The sequence below is a fragment of the Hydractinia symbiolongicarpus genome, chromosome 5 (assembly GCF_029227915.1).
Source record: "Hydractinia symbiolongicarpus strain clone_291-10 chromosome 5, HSymV2.1, whole genome shotgun sequence".
NCBI classification, from domain to species: Eukaryota; Metazoa; Cnidaria; class Hydrozoa; order Anthoathecata; family Hydractiniidae; genus Hydractinia; species Hydractinia symbiolongicarpus.
Genome location: NC_079879.1, coordinates 14,327,455 through 14,347,753, shown reverse-complemented (window position 1 = coordinate 14,347,753; position 20,299 = coordinate 14,327,455). Strand labels below are relative to the sequence as shown.

Below are 20,299 nucleotides of genomic sequence, written 5' to 3'. Positions count from 1 at the left end.
TCGTCATCGTCTTCTTCGCCAGTAATTCGGTTATAAGCATTCTGCTTCTCTTCATCAATTCTGCAAGCGGCGTTCAGATTCAAAGCTAATAAGGTATAGGGTCTTGATTGACCAAGGGATCAATATCATGGAAAGGATCTATTGTCGGTAGCTTACTTAATCGAAGTACAATGGAGTCGTATATTCCATCCATTAATTATGATATCTTTACCATCGGCTAATATTATGTAGTTGTAAAAGGTTGTAAATCACCCAACCAGCATGCAAAGGCTTGAATGTTGAAAGACGCAATTTAATATAGATTTCTTCTAACGACTTGCCTGACTCCAACTCGGCAGCAATTTGGCTCAATTTTGTTTGATGATCTTGAGGTATCATTAACATTAAATGAGACTGCTGATTTGATGGAAACTGTAACTGAGAAAAAGTAACCAAAAGAGGCAAAACCGCCAAGTCATTAGACATGCTTGGTGGTGAAGATCCAAACAGGCAAAGAAGAAAAGAAAAAAGCCCAGAGACTGTTGTCCTTGATTAATTTTTTTTTTAAATACATACGTTTGATACATCATCACTTTTGTTTATTTCTAAGTTTATTCCAACCTCGTTCCCAGCACCGGCTGTCTTTTTTATATCGTGAGGGTGAGCCAAGTGAGGGCGAGTCAAGAAATAACTTTTACAACCAGCAAATTTTATTAAAATTTTAGTGGACAAACTTTCGCGAATCTACAATTTAGAAAGTTTGTACTAAATAAACTTTCACGAATGGCCGTTTTTGAAGTTTTGGCGAGACAAAATTTCGCGAAAAGGCCAAAAAACGCCAAATTCGCGAAAGTTTCTCCGGATAAGGTAAGAACACCTTTTAGCCAAAATATTATATCTTCTGGTAATTGTCTGTACCTTTGTGATGGATAAAATTCTTTTTACTAAAATGTTTTTAAGCAGGGGTTTTCAGTACTTTAATAGCCAACAAGCCAAAACACTCAATTTTGAAACTAAATTTGAAAGTAATTGTTTTTTCGAAAAATCGTTTAATTGATAAATAATTTTTTCAAAAAAATATTCATGTCAGTATTCCGAATGTAAGCAATAGTTGGGTGAATAAAGAAATACATTATTAAAATTTCAAAGCAAAAGCTTTTCAGAAGTTGTTCATCATCAGTGCTATAAAAGAGTAAAAATTAAAAACTTTTTTCCATGGTTTAAAACAATTAATGTTAATTGGATTATTTGCATTGCATCCTTAAAGTTGAGAAACCCATACAACAACAATAAAAAAATATAGCGAACAGATAAAAAAAAACATGAGAACTCGAAAAAAAATTTTTAGCCCTGGCAAATATATACTATATACCATGGCGGCCTTGTGGTAGAGCGTTTGCCTCCAGTGAAGAAGGTCTTGGGTTCAAACCCTGACTGAGTCATGCCAGAGGCTATAAAGTGTAAATCGAACCTTTTTCGAAGCTTTTTTGTTAAATAAAAATATCTAAAATTTTATAACACAATATAAACACATCATTTATTACATACATTGCTTTAAAACAATCTATTTCTTTATCACTTGCATTTTAAAAATAAGATTCACGTTTGCTGCATGACAAAATTTTTGGTTGTGCTGCAAATGAACTTTTGCCACATTAAAATGTTGCCACAGTTAAAAAAACTACCGAAAACTACCGAAAAATAGACCGTATAATGCTAAGCAGTTTCCGTAGCGTGCTTCAAAAAAATCAAAACAGGTCCGTATAAGGTTAATACAGCACCATAGTTTGTTTGAAAACTGTCAAAACGATACCATAGAAGGTTAATACAGCGCCATAGGTTGCTTGAAAATTATCAAAACGATACTGAAGAAAGTTATGCGGAACTGAAATTTACTTAAAAACTGTAAAAATGATACCATAGAAGGTTAATACAGCCCCATAGGTTGCTTGAAATTATCAAAACGGTGCCGTAAAGAGCTAATACGTCTTCTTCGCAGGGAAATCCCTATAACAAAATCAGCTGTTGCAGTGAATTTCCCTAGCTAAAATACTTTTATACAGAAAGAACTTTTATTAAAGTTGTGCTAAAAATGTACTAGTAAAATGTTTACAAGGATAATATTTTTTCAAAAACGCAACAATTTTTTCACACAAAAAATTGAGGAAAAACTTTTTTAACAACAATATTTTTGTGCACAATTTTTATAATCTTTCGTGTAATGTTTTGTTGAAAAAAAGAGTATAGAATAAAATGTTAAGAAAGATAATATTTGTTTCAGAAGACTAAAAATATAAAAAAGCATGCGCATAAACTTTTTTAATAGCAATAGCTTTGTGCATGATTTATTGTATTTTTTCTCCTAATTAACAAGCTGTTAAATTCTATACCTATGAGAAAATAATTACTGCATTATTTTATCAAAATCATTAAAGTAATTAAGATAAACAAAGGTAAAGGGCTTTCGACTTGAAGATAAAGATTTTATTTAGCCCGTATGTAGAAGCTTAAAATCGGACTGTACTGTAAGCGATGTCTATTTAGCCAGAGTAGGGGTCCAAATTTCAAAATTTTTGCATCAATGATAGGCCTTAAATGTCACTAAATTATATGCTCTATAATATATACTATGCCCTATACTTAGTTGTACAAATTATGGTTTCATATAGTTCTTTTTGAAATTCTTTCAGCCACATCTTATACAAAATTTTGTCTTCATTAACACACGCAAAACTTTTTACAACAACTTCTGTTATGTTCAATAACAAATAATAGATCTAGTCACAAAAACAAAACACATTTAAAACCACATCCACTAAAATTTATATTAAAATCAAACTTGTTTGATTTTATTTTTAAAAATTATACACATGAATCCCAGCTCTAGCACCTCATCATAATCCTTATCATCATTATCTACATCATAGCTTAACATCTTCCATGCTAGCATGAGTTGGACAGGGTATATTTTTAATGGAAAAAATGGACAAGAGGAAATCCACTGTTTTTATTTGCACAATTGTATTGGGTGTTAACCCTTGAACATGGACATTACCTGTTTCATAAATGATGCAAGTTTCTTAAATTTTCAGATTCGGGAGAAGAACGGCTATTTAAACAGTTATCAAGTGAAATTGAAAGAAGATTACCAGCAGAGGCGGTAGAATGGAAAAGGTATTTGATTATGACTTGCCTTTTTCTTTAAAGTTTTGAAATATAGCTTTGGAATAAAATGCAGAAACTTTCACAGACAAAAACTTGCATGAATGAGAAAATTTGCAAAATTTATTATTATCAAAGCATAAAATTGAAACTGAAATGTCTTGGATTAATTTTGTTTTATGAAGTGGGCCAAAATATGCGGGATTCATAAAAGTTTCTGCACTTAAAGTACAGAAAAATTTGGATATTTATTTTACTGGCAACTATTGTTTCGTCATCTTTAAAACGTTGTAAAACATGGTCATCATATTTGGCAATTAATGACTACATTGTTGCGAAGGAAGAATTGACCATTAAATTGCTCAAATGATTTCTCTTTAAAGAACTTAAATAAATTGCATCAGAAATGCCTTTAGGTAGATAGCTACCATTATAGATATGTAAAATGAAATTCTAGTTTTTCACTTTGTTGTTTTGACTGTAAAGAAGTTTGATTCAAATAAATGTTTGTGGCAGCTTCATCGTGAAGGCCATTCCTTAAGAAACTTAAGCAATCATCTCTAAATCTTGCTACCCATGGATTAAAAACTTGCATGTTTTAGTAAGGCTAGACAAACCCACCACTATATATTATACCCTATAAATATACAATCACACATAAACAAACTGTATTGTCAGAGTCAGACAGTAGGATGTTGACATTTTCATTCTCTCTTTTCTTGTAACAAGTAATATAAACATACGGCAGCAAATGCATAGAAACACTGCAAATGCCCTAAAACAAAATCAAAACATAACCAAAGGTTCGTGAAAGTGTATCAAGAGTATCTCCATCCAATCTTTCCAGTTTCCAAAACAGCTGTCAGCTTTGTTGGGTCTGACCAACTTTTGTCAATGAGTCTGCAAGTTGCATGAATGTAGGAGTCCATTTTAGGCTTGACAGTTTTTTTCACAAAATCATTTCTTTTATGACAAAAATATCAACTCAGCTCTCTGCAGCCATTGTTGACGAGTAAGTATTTTGGTAAAGAGAGTCATTATCAGTTAATGCATGAATCTAAATGTGCTTATGTTGTCTGTGGAAATCATTTCAGTAAGAACTTGTGACATAAAATATGCAGTGTCAAGAGCATCAACCATGGCACTGGATTCGGCAGCAAGTGTACTTCTAACAACGCGTCGAATAGCTTTGCTACTCCAAACTAATGGGCATACCTGTTCCTTATTATCGGAAAGGAAAACAACATATTGTCCTGAACTTTGACCTGATGACAAATTTGCCAACGATGCATCACTGTAACATACAATCGATCAGTTTTACTTGAGGAAAGGTTAGGAAGAGGAATCTTTAATGGATTACCTTCTGTCCTTAGAAGCACTTTATTTGCTTTCCAGAAATTTCACACAGTGGGTGTTTTCATAGCCGAGGTCAACACAGAAATATCGAAGGCAATATCTGGGGAGTATGTGTAGCTGCCCAGTTTAATTGACCAACCAATTTACAATATTGAGAATATTCAGTTTTGGTACAAACAGAATCTTTCTGAAGTTGATGTTCTTGAGTGATTAGAATGCGATCAATTTTTTCAATCTAATCAAATTGGTCAAGTGATAGCTGTCCAGATTCAAACTGACTGATATTAATGCCAACATATTTAAGATGTGATGAAGCTGAATGGCAACTTAAAACATTTGGTAAAGCTTGTCTATGACATCAGCTTTAAAAACATCAGTACCCTCCCATAGGAAATCATCAACATGACCTTGTAAAACACCACATAGTTAATCCTTTTTATCTTTCCAATAAAGAACACCACAATCGATAGTTGATCTACTACATCCTAAATTTTGTAATGCGTTCCATACTGCAAAATACCACATACGATCAGGAGAAAAGTGTGTGTGTGTGTGTGACCATAGACTTCCAGAGTGTGTTTGGCAAGGGTGCATCACAAGGTGGAACAATAAAGACATCCTGTTGTATTGGCTTGCCTTGAGAAAAGCTGGTTTTATGTCAATAGAATTTAGTGTCCATTGTTTGCTTGCAATTAAAGCACTAATCTCATACATTCTTTACTGCTGGTAGGTGAGTCAGCAGGTATGGTAATATTTTCCTGAAAGCCGTGGATGACATATCTTGCTTTCGGTACAAGTTTTCTGTCAACAATTTAACCTACATCTGCAACCTCTTGGTAAACCTCATACTGTTTCCATTTTTCAAGTTCTTCACTCTTGGCATTCGTGAACTCGTCCTGTGCTTTGAAGCAAATAGCAACACATATCTCCTCTTCACAATTAGAAGCAGTAGAAGGTTCAGCCTCTGTTTGGTGAGACTGAACTTCGACTAAGTTCCATTCTGATACATCACTTCAATCCATAGAATATTTATGGTTGGGGTGATCTCAACGTTTACCCAATCTTTGTGGATCCAACCCTTTTTTCTAGCAGGGCCTAGAATTTTTACTTTTTTCCATTCTCCATCAGGACTGTTGTATTGCACTATCTGTTCTCGTTTTGGGAGAACCCTGATAGCAGGACTATATTCTGGTTGTTAAGCTTGGATTTCTGGTTGTTGAATTGCAACATGTTCATTAGAATGTTGTACTTCCTGTTCAGCTTCTTCTTCTACAATGTGGTGCTGCTCATACTGTGCTGTCTGATTTTGAGAAATATTTAATTGATTGTTTCCAACTGGTTGTGGTGATAATTCTGGCTGTGATGAGGGGTGGCCAATTTTATTAACAAGCTGTAAACAACATGGATGAACACGGCAAAGAGCACTGCCATGACGAATTTTCCAGCGCCTATCTTGTAATAACTTATAGAAGACTTGGTTACCAGGTTGATGGAAGATATCTGCACACTTGCGAATAGGATGTTTTAAAGCTTTGCGAAGCTTTGAGCTTATTTCTGCCTGCACAAAAGCTTTTCTGGCTGCAGCGATGGCATTGAGATGCTTGGCTGTTACAGAGCTGGTAGTAATGCCTTCTAAGGCGGGAAGTTCGAGTAACCATATTGATAAGGTAAATTATCCATTTACCCTTTCTTTCTTTTAGATCAATACTAACTATTTCATTAAATTTCATTTTATCTGGATCATTTGAGTTACCCATAGCTGGCCTTGAAATGGTCGGTTTGTACCGTTTACACACCAGACAATTTTGAGAATATTTATGCTGAATGTCCGAAAATTCCTTGTCAGGCTTATCAAGGACACTGAGAACTTTCTTTCGAAACTCAAAGGGAGGATGTCAAAATTGGCACTACAAGTGTGTCCTCTATAAATGAGCAGATTCCATGCTTTTATAGTTTGCTTCCTGAGTAGAAAAGGAGGATCAGTGTCAACAACATCGAATTTTAAGGATGTGATTTCCCCAGCAACCAAAACAGGAACTGTAATTGTGTACAGAGACTTCATGACTTGTCCACCACCAAATATAAATTTGTTTTTACTATCAAGGTTTATGACAGCCTTGAACATATCAGTACTTATGGAATCAAGAAAACACTGTATCCAGACTATTTCTGCGACATTCTGTGGGCAGCCTGTATCAAGAATCATTAAGTTAAATGCAACATCATCTGCCATAAATACATCAGATGCTTGGCATTCAATAACGTCAGAGTTAACAAAAGCAACCCATGAGCGGTTTGTAGAATTATCCTGCTGCTGGTTGTCTTCTGAGCCTTGTTGTTTCTCAAAACAATGTGGGGCAATCTTGAACAAAATGTGCAATTGAACGACAAACACAACATGTTAATGGTTTCCCATCAGCATTGGGATTGCGATGTTCCACGACCTTGTCCTCTGTAACCGTTATTTGATGAGTTACTTTTTATGGATTGGTATTGTTTCCATGCAACATATGTTTTATACTCATCCAGTGTGACTTGTTTTACCCAAGGAGGTTTCTTTTCAAATTTCTTTTGTTTACGCGTTTCTTGGAACCCATCCGTTGCGCTGCTTTTGCTGTATTTTTACATACCAAGAGTGAGACCAGAGTTTCAACGACAAAGCAGAACTTTCAAAAAAACATATTAAGAACTATACCGAACATGAATAAAACACTTGGCTCTGTTGAACTATAAGAATTAATGCTGGTAAAGTTTATTTTCTCTACTTGCAAAAAGATTCAGCTTGTATTTGGAGCTTCTATAGTGTAAGTTGTTGCCCTGAGATATGATATAATTTTATATCTTGTGGATATTTCTGAATGTTCCCTTCTAGCACAGCGTCAGTTAAAAGGTTGATAAAACTTTTAAAAAATATTACTCCAGGAGGGGTTGCATATTGGTACATATTTTTTCTTAAATGTTAATGAATTTTCGGTATAGAATGGGTGTTCGGTGACTATTGTTTCTTTCATAGAACAAAAGAAAAAATTAATCATTTGTTACTATCTCTAATTATGAGTTTTTCGTTGGTTGATATACTTTTATTTCTTTGCGTTTTTATTTTCTGATATTGTTTTTTATTTTTTCTTTACCATAACTTCCCAAAAATAACCCTCATATTCGGCTGATTTTACTTATTTTCTGCATATACCACCAGAAATGTTTAAAAACTGATTTTAACCAATCAAATTACAAAACAAACGAGTTTTTACCGCTAGAAAATTATTTATAATTCATGCAGAAATAACAATGAACAATGGTTACTTTTATAATTTACGCGCAAGATTTCAAAACAGCAGTGTTGTATGACTGAGTACTTCTGACTGCAGCACTTCCAAAATATTTCTTAAGAGCCTTTTTAGCTTGTTTGTGCATCTCATTTGGTTGATCTCCATCAACTTCTCTCATCACTAGACGGAGGTCAGAATTAGTAAAATTTGCACCACACAGTAAATAAGTCCAAGAATGTGCTCTCTAAGCTTCATGTCAAAACGTTTAATTCTAGCTTTATATTTCTTATAATACATGATATATTGTTCAATATTTTGATGTTATCCTTACTATAGTAAGTTTCAATCAATTCTATTACCCTTTTTCCACCCATCATCACTTATCATGTCCTCTGTATCCAGGGTATCAAATACCTGACGACGTATTTCGCTTCCATTGGGAAGATGTAGTGCTAATTGTAAACCATGAACTTCTTTCAGTCCAGTTACACCAGAAGGGGCAACTTTTCATGCCTTGGCTTCTTGGAGCCATAACAAAAACTCTTTGTTTTCTTCGTCCAACCATAGTGGGTTTAAAAATCCACTAGCCATTGTTAAACTACAAACCATACTCTGCTATCATAAAAATTCATATGTATTAGTTAAACAAACCCACCACTATATATTATAACCTATAAATATACAAACTCACATAAACAAACTGTATTGTCAGAGTCAGACATTAGGCTGTTGACATGACTTACCCTGTTATTTTTGTCTGTCGTTTTACTTGGGACCAGAAACCTCAGTGAAATCCATTACCTCTAATGTTTTTTTATCCAATCCTGCATTGTATTTCTCCATCAAACTTGTTTATCTGATTGAAACACACAAGTCCTCCTTTACGTCAGTTCAATTTTGTCACATTCTGAAAACGCAGCCTTTCATTGTTCTTCTTGTTTATAATTATTTATTTTTTTGGCACAACATTTAGGTCTTATGGTCGACCACCTAAGCAAGTTGTTTTGCAAGCCAATTTTTCCAAGTTTGATGTTAGTCATTTGTCAAGCTCCGTCAATAATGCTTCGAGCCTGGGTGGGAAACATTTGCTGCATGTTTTCTGGACTGCTTGTTTGGTAAGCTATAATTTTGTCCTATAGTGTAACTTAATTTTCAAATATACTTTTTTCCAGAAAATAACAAGGCACAAAATTAATGCAAGTTTTGAAAACTTGCGCTAATTACCCCTAATAAACGTAAATTTCCAGGACTTTAAAAAGTTACTTGTAACAATTTAAAACCTGTATTAAAGTTTAAAATATGTTTTTCTAGTAATTGCAAAATTAAGCTCACACAACGCATTTTTCAGATACAGTTTACCCACCTAATGTGATTAAGGCAGGCAGCAGGGAAGCTGATATTGTGAAATGGTTATTATTCAATCCATTCTCAAAATAAAGAGAAACATATTTCCAAATTCACATTATTTTAATGCTTTTTGTGAGTTGTTGTAAGCATTCACGTTAATTCCCTTCGTGTTAATTCCGTGTTTAAAAATTTTCTGCCTTGTTAATTTCCTGTAATATGGTATATAGAAACAATCGATCAAAATTTTTTTACCTCATAAATCCTTATTTGACTTAGAAAAGTTGGTGAGATCAACTAAACAATCAAAGACAGACAGTGTTTTAGCCAATTTAATTTTTTTTATTAATTAAGCAGTGAGTTAAAGAACTACTGTAAAAATTTAGAGTTTGTGAAAAGGCTAACTGTGCTATGTTTTTACACTTGTTTGTGCACCTTGCTTGTTTCAGTGTTGCTCATGATTCATAGGTTTTATATTGTTAGGATAACGATACCTATAAAAGTTGGGTAAAAAACAGCATTGCAAGATGGCAGCAGCAGCTGCAGGAAAGTTCCATTACTGATTGGCTCATCATACATGTTATGTATCAAGAAAACCACAAGTCTGCAAAATCGAAAATTCAGCTGCCACGCACTTCTGTTTTTGATAAAATTAAAACAGATTTTGGACAAAAAATACAAGAAAGGCATGTATGAACTTCTTCTTTTTATTTTTTAACATTTGACTTTATCGCTAAATCTTTCCCCCCCCTTTAGATGCATACAGCTATGGGAACCAGACAAAGAAAGTTTATTTACAAAATCTGAAGAATCCTGGATTGCACTTTTAGGGCAAATGCGCTTGTTGCTATTAGATTCCTTTGGCAGACAGCTTGACCAATTTGAAGACAAGATTCGAGTTTTGCGGGAGAAGTATGCAAACCCAGACTGGCCATTTTTGGAGTACTTTATTGTGCATGTAAGTTGATTTACGTATACTAAATTGTCAATATTAAATGCTGATGGCTGTGTGATCATTTTAATTTACCATGCATTGGAAAATTCTGAGTCCTAAAACAGTAGCAGACTTCCAGACAGCAGTAACATTTTAAAAAACACAATATACAACATGTCTTACTATTACACAAGTTTGCCACATCTCTTCAAAACTTCTCACTTCCCCTCTAAAATTAGATATCTCTTTAAATCTTCTCAATTAAAATTTTACAAAACTATATGGTAAAGTGCGTCTACATGCTACATGGGTACAGCAAAAAAATAAAAGAGTGACAACCCTGGTACAGGATGTAGGCATTGATTTTGTTAAGGTAGGAATTGCTGTATGTAATATCTGACACAATAAAAAGCTAAGCTCTCGTTTTGTTTGTATAGGAAGAACTGGCATTTATATACCATAGTATTATGCTGAAAGAAGATGCACTTGTTCAGTACGATGAAGTAGATGCACTTTTATCTCAGTTTATTATCAACTGCAGTGGAAAAGGTTTTGTAGCATATTTTTTTGATAATGGAGCTATTGATGCTTTAGTCAAGAGATTTACTGTATTTACATTTTATTTAAGAATTACCACATTGGTTGGAAAAATTTTGCGTTGCGCCTAAATATTGGAATGGTGTTGTCTTAAACAAAGAAACTGCGGAGCATCACAGAAATCTGATAAAATCAGGAAAAGCAAGTTTACTGGATTTTAGAAATTACCTTTTTGCAAGACAATGTAGGTTACTGATGAAAAACCAGAAATGGGAAATACCTTCAAGATTGTTGCAATTTTTGTTCACAGTTGTGCACGAGTTAAAGTTGCTAAAAGTATGTGGTATTATTTTATTTGCACTTGTTAGAAGATAGGCAGACCAGGGAAGTCTATAGGAACTATAATATTACTGTGTTTATGGTCAAATATAAAATAATTAACAAGATAAAGTTTGGGTAACTTGGATTCTTCATTTGTGTGCATAGTGCAGAGGGGTCAGGACTTCCACCTACAAATAAACACCCCACCTACTAACTAACACACCGAGGTCAAAAAGGTCTGGTAAAAAAAATTCCAACGGTATCTCCAAAAGTATTGAATTAATTTAATGAAGAAACTTTTGCGGTTCAGCTTTACCGCAGAATTTTTGCATTTTGCCGTAAAACATTTTTGTTTAAGAGGAAAAGTTTTTGAGGTTCTTCAAAAATTTTCATATTTCCGACTAGTTATTCACATTTTCTCTTGTAACAGCGAAATTTTCCAATTCACTTTTACGGTTTACGATTGAATTTACTTTTTGCGGGAATAAATTTTTATAAATTTCCAAAATAAAGCGAAAATTTTCTATTACAAATGGTGCAGTAGTGTTTCATTATTATTTAGGTAACAGAATATAAGCAGATACAGTATTTTTAATCAGAAAACAAGCGTCACTGTGACTTGAAAATATGAAATTCTTCTGACATATTTTTAGATTGATTTATTTGAAGGTGTCACTGCTTGCTGGATTATACTGACATGTATGCAGTTTTTCAAGTCTTTGGAAAGCTTCGAGAGTAAAGATCTAACATACAATGCAACCATGGCACAGTTGTGTGATTATATGAGACAGAAGCTTCTTTTACTTGGATGTTTAACTGGATTGTATTTTTACCGTGCACAGACACCAGAGGAAACAAATATTTCTGAACGTTTATGCAGCGGTTTTGGTAATAGTTCATTTGCTTCTGCGCATTCGAACCAATTGAGGGATGCTTTATGCTCGAAAAAGGAATTTGAAAAGTTTTATCTAGATGTAACAAAAAAGTCAATGAACATGTTTGATAATATCAAAAGGTTTAATTTTTCCATGGTGATAGGTATTGATTTAGCTAAATTTCATCTTCAGCATGGTCGTTATATTGACGCTGAGCCTCTTCTTGAAAATGCGTGGAACAAGTTTAAGAAGCGCAAATGGGAAACTCTCTATACGGACGTCTTAATTCCACTTGCTGATTGCCAGTTTAAGCATAGTTTACACGATAGATATTTAACTGCTGTGGCTTTATTGTCGTGTGCGTACTGCTTGCCTACATCAACTCGACATTATTATTCCAAAGAACTGTTTAAGCTATCACGAAGCGAGAATGTACAGTTGCCTGTCATAGTTACAGAACCAGTTTTAAAAGTAGTCAATATTAAAATCGATTTAGTAAAGAACAAAGGCCACATAGGCGATGAAGTAAAAGTCATTCTATCTCTTTCTAACGAACTGATTGACGAGTTGTTGTGCGAAGAAATCTCAATATTCACTCGTCATCATGATCTAAGCGATCCTTCGAGTTTTACAGATAATATTTCGTCACCAAGAGTTTCAATATTTGACCAAACGGATGGTAATATGGATGTATCTTTAACTCCTGAAAAGCAACCCATTAAGGAAAACGCGAAAGAGCCCCTAACTCCAAGCGGCCTTTTAAAAAGAATTAAAAGTCATAGGAGGACATGGAGTAAAAACAAAAACGTTTTTGACGGTAGTGAGATTAAGGAAGAGGCGAAAGTTTCAAGTACAATGGCTAACTTGGATGATACACCTATTACAAATATGCAAGATTCTTTGGAAACTCCTACTAACGTGATAAGCCCTACTTCTAAAAAAGCTTCCTTTACGTTGGATGGAGACTGCGAAATAAAATCTAAAAGTACTGGGGATATTCAGAGCTTGGAAGAGTCCGAAGCTAAGCTACCATTGCTAGCACTTTTAAATTCAAATGGAGAGTCTAAAAAAGCGGAAAGTGAAAACTACATTCAAAAGTTAGAAAGCAAACCTCTAGCTACCAGCAGTGTGTCAGAAGAACATATTAATATTGAAATGTTGTCAATAGCAAATGATGATAAATCCTCTCAGTGAGTTTAGTATTTATTTATCTATCTCCTTTTTAAGCTGGGTTTTATTAAAAATGTGTTTTTTAATGGTGGGAATTAAACTAAAAAAAAATACAAAAAAATAAAATTAATTAATTAATATTTATAGGGATAAAATAGTACATAGTTTCTGCCCTTCATTTTAAAAAAGATTAAGACAGAATCGATGAAATCTTGGTCATTGGCAGCTGCGAAAATATTTTTGAAAAACGTATTTTCTATCTATATATTTTTATGTTTATAGAGATTCTATTAGCAGCGCGGAAGAAAGTAGTATGTTTGTACAGCAAGAACCAGTGTACGATGAAATGTTAACATCTGGAAGAAAAATAACATTAACTCCTGGTATTAATGAGGTTACTGTTAGTGCGAAGGTAATTTTTCGGATTAAGTAGAGAGAGAATACGGTATAAATAGAAAGATGAAAGTTGCTTCACGCTATAATCAATACTGCTAATAATCTAATTTCTTAATTCACTTTTTTTTAGATTAAGAATGAAGGGAAGTATAATTTACAATCTCTTCGCTGCGTTGTTGGTAATCTGACTTTATCCAAGTCGTTTCCATCGAGAAATTCTAAGGCATTTTTTATGGTGGCTGACCCTCCGAAAATTACATGGACAACAGATTACGTTGTAGATTACCTCTTAACCGGAAGTAAGCAACGCCTTCACGTAACCCTGCTCAATGGTCCTGGCATCATTATGGATGGTTCTATATTACGTATTACGTCCAATTCAGGTCTGTTATTTTATCCTCTCGATTCCAGCTCCATAAATATCTATCCGATGGAAAGAAATGGTGCTCCTAGAGAAGCAGCTATTTTAATAAGAACTGAGACGCCAGATTGTAGTACGGCTGCCGACTTGATTTTGCCTGCTTGTAAAGCATTTGAGAGAGTTGGTATTTTTTTTGACGTTGTTGCTCCTGTTCACCGTAACACAGGCGAAAGTAGCCAATCACAGCACGAGGTTAGTTCGCCGTTCCGTAAAGCGAAGTAAATTTTTGACGAGGTATTTGTGCCAATTTGGCAGGTTAATGAGCTTGTTTCCGAATTTAACTGCCTATGAAATTTTCCATAATATCGAAAGTACCTTATAAAAAATTCTCGACAATACGTTCTTAATTCATCTAAGTATACAGTTAACTGTAAACCACCTGCTTACGTGTAATTGTTGGCTTAAGGTTTTAATGTCGTTAAAATATATCCTGTATTTCTTTTGTGTATTCTTCACACGGCCGGTTTTAACTATCAACGTCGAATATTATTTAGACTGGCAAAAATTTTTTTCCTATTTCATTATTTCTTAAAGTTCTACATTCAGATAAATTTTTGGTACGTATGGTTAAAAGAATTGGTGAATACTTCACCGCGGTTGGATTGCATATTTTATGAACCTTTTCAAGTGAGCAACGAAACCATATGTAGGGGAAATAGGTTAGTTTAGGTATCTTTGTCTTTTATTGTTGCCCACATCGTCTGTGTTAATTTGTGTGTTGTTTAATGCTGTTAAAGTACCAGGGAGACATTTCAAGACTACGAAATAAAAAGATGTGTTTATTTTTAGAAAATTTATTAAAGTGACATTGTGTGGTGTGAATCCTGTCTATTTGGTGTTTTCATCACCTCAATTGTACGCTGCTAATGCAAGGAAAAATGTGTTTTCAAAACTATCTTCCGATGATGAACTGGTAATGAATTTTTTTACTTGTTAACATGTTTGTCGTATAACATTCAGGAAGATGGTAAGAGGACCGCTTTATTACTTCTTATGTATTGACTGACTGGTAGTCTTGTGGGCGAAGATTTGCTTGCAGGACAGCTGATCGTAGTTTTGGAGACTACAAAAATATAAACCAATATAAATTGCTTAGCACTTGCCATGAGAATAGAGCCGTTGCACAGGTTCTGCAGTGGACGTAGAAGTAATTTATTATACATTACAATGTTTTTTTAGATATGAACATTTAAGAATTTATCCAATCAAGTAGAATTTTTTAAACCAAAAGTTCCAAAAAGATTTTTAGAAAAATTCAACACTTTGCTTTGGTATTTCTCGTTACCAGCTGCCTTCCACGGAGTTATTTAACAACCATTGGCAAGCTTTTTGTCAACCCTTTATGTCGAGTACTTAACAGCGCTTTTTAACAGGGCAGGTGACTCCCCCTACGACTCCCTTATGACCCGTTAAGGGGACAACACGGACATTAAGGGGTTAACATGGGTGAAATAAATATCACTTCGAATTTAACGAATGTTTCACAGCCTTCATGTTTATATGTTTTAGCGTGTGTTTGGCAATGAACAATGCCATGTGTTGTGGGAATTGACAGGTATTGCGAAAAATACTATTTTAAAAAGCATTTTGTGATCGCACTGCTTAGGCATATGTGATAACAGTCAAAAGTCTTAACTGCTGAACTTACTGCGTTTATTATCAGTGTGGTTGTCAACATTTGTTAAATCATCATAAAGTTTTTAATAAGGGATGATTCATAAATTGACGTCAATTCCTCAAGCATTGAGTATTTAGACATTAGAGACCTTAAGCAAGGAGCACGGGAGGATAAAGTACGGGCTTCGACTCACGAAGGTCAAAGTTCAACTACGTCGTTTCCGTAGTTATCTTTTTATATTAAGCAATGTGAATTTAGCGGGAAAACTTGAAAATATTCAGCAGTGCAAAAATTTAGTTTCGAAAACAAAAAAAAAAACATGCCATGTAAAAGAAATGTCAGGGAGGCTCTACTTGTTTCTTCGATGATCTTATAGATGACGATGAATTCGTGCTCTTGTATGATATCAACAAATCGACGAATCCAGATTTACCTTACTGGAAGTATACGAGCTTTGATTTATATCGTTCAGAAGATGATGAATGTTTAGCCAGCTTCAGGTTTCATAAATCTAACATTTATAAATTGCTTGAAACGTTGCAGATAGCTGATGAAATTCAGTGCTATAATCGTACTAACGTGGATAGTGTCGGGGCGCTTTGTATATTTCTAAAACGATTCGCGTATCCTTGTAGATTTGGTGATTTGATCGCAATGTTTGGGCGGTCAGTTCCTAAAATGAGCATCATTTCAAACCACATTACAAATCACGTCCACGATACCTTGGACACCTTTTATCAACATTCAACCAGGCTGTACTTCAAAGGAATCAACTGGAATTGTATGCAGATACTGTGCACCGAAAAGGTGCAGCGTTGAATAATTGCTGGGGTTTCAATGACGAAACAGTACAGTATATGTACACCAAATCAAAACCAGAGAATTCTTTACAATGGTCACAAACATGTACATTCAATTAAGTTTCAGTCAGTTGTTATTCCTAGTGGATTGATTGCTAATCTTTGGGGACCAATGGAAGGGAGACGTCACGATTGTGCTTTATTGGCACAATCTGGATTACTCAACCAGCTGTCACATCATTCGTTTTCTAGAGCTCGCGATCGCCTTTGTGTTTATGGGGACCCAGCATATCACTTGCGGGTTCATCTTCAAAGCCCATTTAAGCCAGGTGGTGGGCGAAGACTGACTCCTGATGAAGATTTGTTCAACAAAACCATGAGTAATGTACGGGTGTCTGTTGAATGGATATTTGAATGGATAGTTGAATGGATTGAGCGCAGTTGGCAAAATGTCTATCGGATGTGCTTTATTACACAATGCTAGAACTTGCTTTAATGGAAACACTGCAAGTACTTTCTTTGACATACACCCACCAGATATTGATGACTATTTCCAGTAGAAATCTTACACCTTTAAAATTTTGTATCATTTTTCGATTTATTGTTTTTTTCCTACAATATTTGTTTAATTAGTGTTCGCTCAAAAAAATCGCCTAATCAAAGGCGCGTACTTGTCAAATTTCTTGGAAATCAATAGTGCGTATCATTGAAAATTTCTTTCTTTTTAAAACTAAACTTTTAAAACTAACATTTTTCTTGTACTTGTTCATCTTTTCAATCATGGATAATATAGCTAATGTTGTTTGTTTTTGCATCTGCATTATGGCTCTTGTTAGCTGCTGTTGATCACTTTGTTGTTGTTGAAAGGTGGCCAAAAAAGTTTGTTGCTGTTCCAATAATTTTTCGTTATTTTGTTGTTCATTCTGCTTTACCTGCAGCTTTTGTTCTCTAAGAGCATGATCTCGCTCAGTCTTCTCCCTTAAGTAGCCAATTGTTTCACTGCCAGTGTACCTACTTTTCTTAGCTTTAGCATCTCCACCTTCTTCAAGTTGTTTTCTCTTCCTTGTTTCTGCATATGTTTCCATGCACTTTTATCTTATCTTGTGAGCAGCAGATTCTTCTTTGTCCTTTTCTTTTTTACTTTCCTCATCAATCTCTAGGAATCGTTTCTCATATTCATCTACTTTATTCATGACTTCTTCCATGAGAACATCCAGTTCTGTGACCCTTGGAGATACACCAGATTCTTTCAATGCATCCGAAGCCCTTTTAGCATAACGCTTCTGTAGGGAAGCAAAGTGTTCACGAAATGCTCGTTAATCAACAGTGAAAGGTGGTGCCACGTCAACTTTGTTTAGATTATTTGCGATGGCTGTCCATGATTCTCTTCTGTCTTTGGTTGACTTTTTAAACCTGAATGGTTCCACAACCAAGATTTCTCGACATAAAATTACCTATATTTATTGAAAACTCACGTTTTTCTCTGTTTTGTTTCTGCTTTCATCACGTACTCTCGACGACAAGCAAACATAGTAAATGGCGTATTCTACGAAAGCACTGCTACTAGCTTATGGGGTTTTCACTGTCTTACGCATACGCAGTTCATACAAATTTGATATGATTCCCGTAGTTTGGTCTGCCGTTGTAGTTGCTTAAGCTGTCTAATACGCTATGTGAAGCATGCCGAGAACGAATCAGTTCACAATGCTTCCTATTTTCTCATAATTGGTATTATAACCTCTCCGTGCCTAATGTCGGAGAGAGTTTACATTTGTCGATTTCTGAGTCATCCCTAATAAGACTTGTTATCTGCAGTTTTCATAAGGAAATTGATTAAACTTTTAGATTTAGATTCTGTTGAGGAAGAAGAGTTAGAGTGTTTGTTTAAAGTAAATTTTAACACCAAGGTATTTATCCTTTTTTATACGAGTTTTTTCGTTAATTTGAAATATTTATACACCATTTCAGTTACAAAATAATGTTATAAATGATCTTATAAAATGTTATTTTTTTGAATACCATGACGAAGAATATGTTAACGCTTTTTTTCTTTCAGCACGACGATGAAAAAAATTTAGGCTGCTTTGAACAAAAGTTTATAATTTACTTGCATCCGGTATGTATTTACTGACAAGTTCGTAGTGAAGAAAAGGTCAGAAAAGGATTTCTGTGGCACAACACGGTTTTCTCATAAACATAACGCGTATAAGGATATGTAGGCTCAAAATGGAGAAAATATTCCTAGACTTATGATTGGATTTCAAATTATCTGTACAAAAAAACATGGATATATAACTAGCAGCAGTACAAGTCGGCGACACAATTTTCGAATGGTGGCCAAAAATTTATGTTAAGCATTTTTCCATTTTAAATTACAAGAAAAGCACAAATTTTTCAAAATTCTTTTCTTAATTTTAACACAAAAAAACATGGCACTCGATGAGATTGTGTGCAGTTATTGTTGTTATCATATTGCTTTCAGTGTCGTTATGTTGTGGAAGCTCAAATATCGAAAGGAAAAATTCTCCGATCAAAACCATGTACTGTTTCGGTTACTACTAAACGATTGCTACCCGCAACCTCCTCTTATCGTCTATTTTTAACGCTTCACCCAAGCGATACGAACTGGAGAACTGTTGGCGATGAAATACGTCAAGAAGTTTTGTTTGACGATTCCAATCAATCTGTAAACGAATTTGAACTTGTTACGGACAATTTTATATTGGCATCACTACCAACATTTACCTTACTAAAATTACATGAAACAGGAGCTGATGACCAAAACAGAGTGGAACTTTTGTCACAATTTAGTAAAGGAGAAGTTGCTCACCAAAGCTACGCCGAAGTCATTGAAACGTATGATGATAACACGGTAACAGAAGTATAAATTTTACTTCAGATTTTATATTTTTTATTGGAATTCACTAGCCTATTTAAAGTTTTGTAAAATTAATAACGATAAATCCTCTGTTAGCGCCGAAAAACGTTTTTTATTTTGTGTGGACTCAGCACTTATAAAATTTCTATGTTTTTTCTCGATTCGCATACCACAATGTACCTCCTTAAATTTAAAATTTGTAACAAACGCCTCCCTCTTTAAACACCCCCTTAACAAGGTCGTTAATCGTCTGTCTGTTTGTGCGCGAAAAAAACATTACTACGGAAACTTTACATATGCGATATAAAAAGCATTGGCACCTGCTACCGGCTAGTCTCTTTAATAATAGCCTTCTGTTTGTCTTTTTGTTACGGAAACACGAAATGCGATATATAAAGGACGGGCGACCCCGTGGGTTTTTCCACGGGCTAACGAATAGTCTCTTTAATAATAGCCGTCGTCTGTCTGTGTGTCCGCGAAAGCCGTGTCCCGTAACGGAAACACGAAATTTTTAAAATGCGCATCAATACCAAATGCGATATATTTCTGTCCACTTTGTTCCAACTGCTTAATTTAAAGGACGGGCGACCCCGTGGATTTTTCCACGGGCTAACGACTAGTCTGTCTTTCTGTCTGTCCGCGAAAGCCGTGTCCCGTAACGCAAACACGAAATTTTTAAAATGCGCACCAATACCAAATGCAATATATTTCTGTCCACTTTGTTGCAACGGGTTAATTTAAAGGACAAGCGAACGCGACGGGTGACCCCGTGGATTCTTCCACGGGTTAACGACTAGTCTCTATAATAATAGCCGTCGTCTGTCTGTCTTTACGCGGACCCTCCGCTGAGTTAGACAATGATGTTACGGAAACACGAATATCAAATGCGATATATTTTTATCCACTTTGTTGCAACGGGTAAATATAAAGGACGGGCGAACCCATGGATTTTTCCACGGGCTAACAGCTAGTCTCTATAATAATAGCCGTAGTCTGTCTGTCTCTGCGCGTACCCCCCGCTGAGTTAGAAAATGATGTTACGGAAACACGAATATCAAATGCGATATCTTTTTATCCACTTTGTTGCGACGATTAAATTTAAAGGACGGGCGAACCCGTGGATTTTTCTACGGGTTAACGACTAGTCTCTTTAATAATAGCCGTATTTTGTCTGTCTGTCCGCGAAAGCCGCGCCCTGTTACGGAAACACGAAATGCGATATATAAAGGACAGGCGACC

General features: G+C 34.9%; 1 protein-coding gene across 3 annotated transcripts in view; it reads left to right on the top strand.

Moving 5' to 3' along the window:
* LOC130644945 (uncharacterized) overlaps positions 1 to 19,166 on the top strand; it is a 33,413-nt gene extending 14,247 nt beyond the window's left edge. Inside the window, exons 2-16 of one of the 3 annotated variants that reach the window (XM_057450745.1) lie at positions 3,072 to 3,153; positions 8,740 to 8,881; positions 9,594 to 9,796; positions 9,867 to 10,068; positions 10,482 to 10,593; positions 10,673 to 10,917; positions 11,556 to 12,967; positions 13,230 to 13,359; positions 13,474 to 13,956; positions 14,299 to 14,423; positions 14,554 to 14,677; positions 15,274 to 15,319; positions 18,034 to 18,089; positions 18,239 to 18,298; positions 18,665 to 19,166. In XM_057450745.1, coding sequence (XP_057306728.1) covers positions 3,072 to 3,153; positions 8,740 to 8,881; positions 9,594 to 9,796; positions 9,867 to 10,068; positions 10,482 to 10,593; positions 10,673 to 10,917; positions 11,556 to 12,967; positions 13,230 to 13,359; positions 13,474 to 13,956; positions 14,299 to 14,423; positions 14,554 to 14,677; positions 15,274 to 15,319; positions 18,034 to 18,089; positions 18,239 to 18,298; positions 18,665 to 19,069 — 3,827 coding nt within the window. In that variant the 3' untranslated portion in view covers positions 19,070 to 19,166. Of the gene's footprint in view, positions 1 to 3,071; positions 3,154 to 8,739; positions 8,882 to 9,593; positions 9,797 to 9,866; positions 10,069 to 10,481; positions 10,594 to 10,672; positions 10,918 to 11,555; positions 12,968 to 13,229; positions 13,360 to 13,473; positions 13,957 to 14,298; positions 14,424 to 14,553; positions 14,678 to 15,273; positions 15,320 to 18,027; positions 18,090 to 18,238; positions 18,299 to 18,664 lie in introns of all 3 variants that reach the window. The other 2 variants (XM_057450744.1, XM_057450746.1) reach the window with 2 other exon arrangements.
* Positions 19,167 to 20,299: the final 1,133 nt, after the last annotated feature.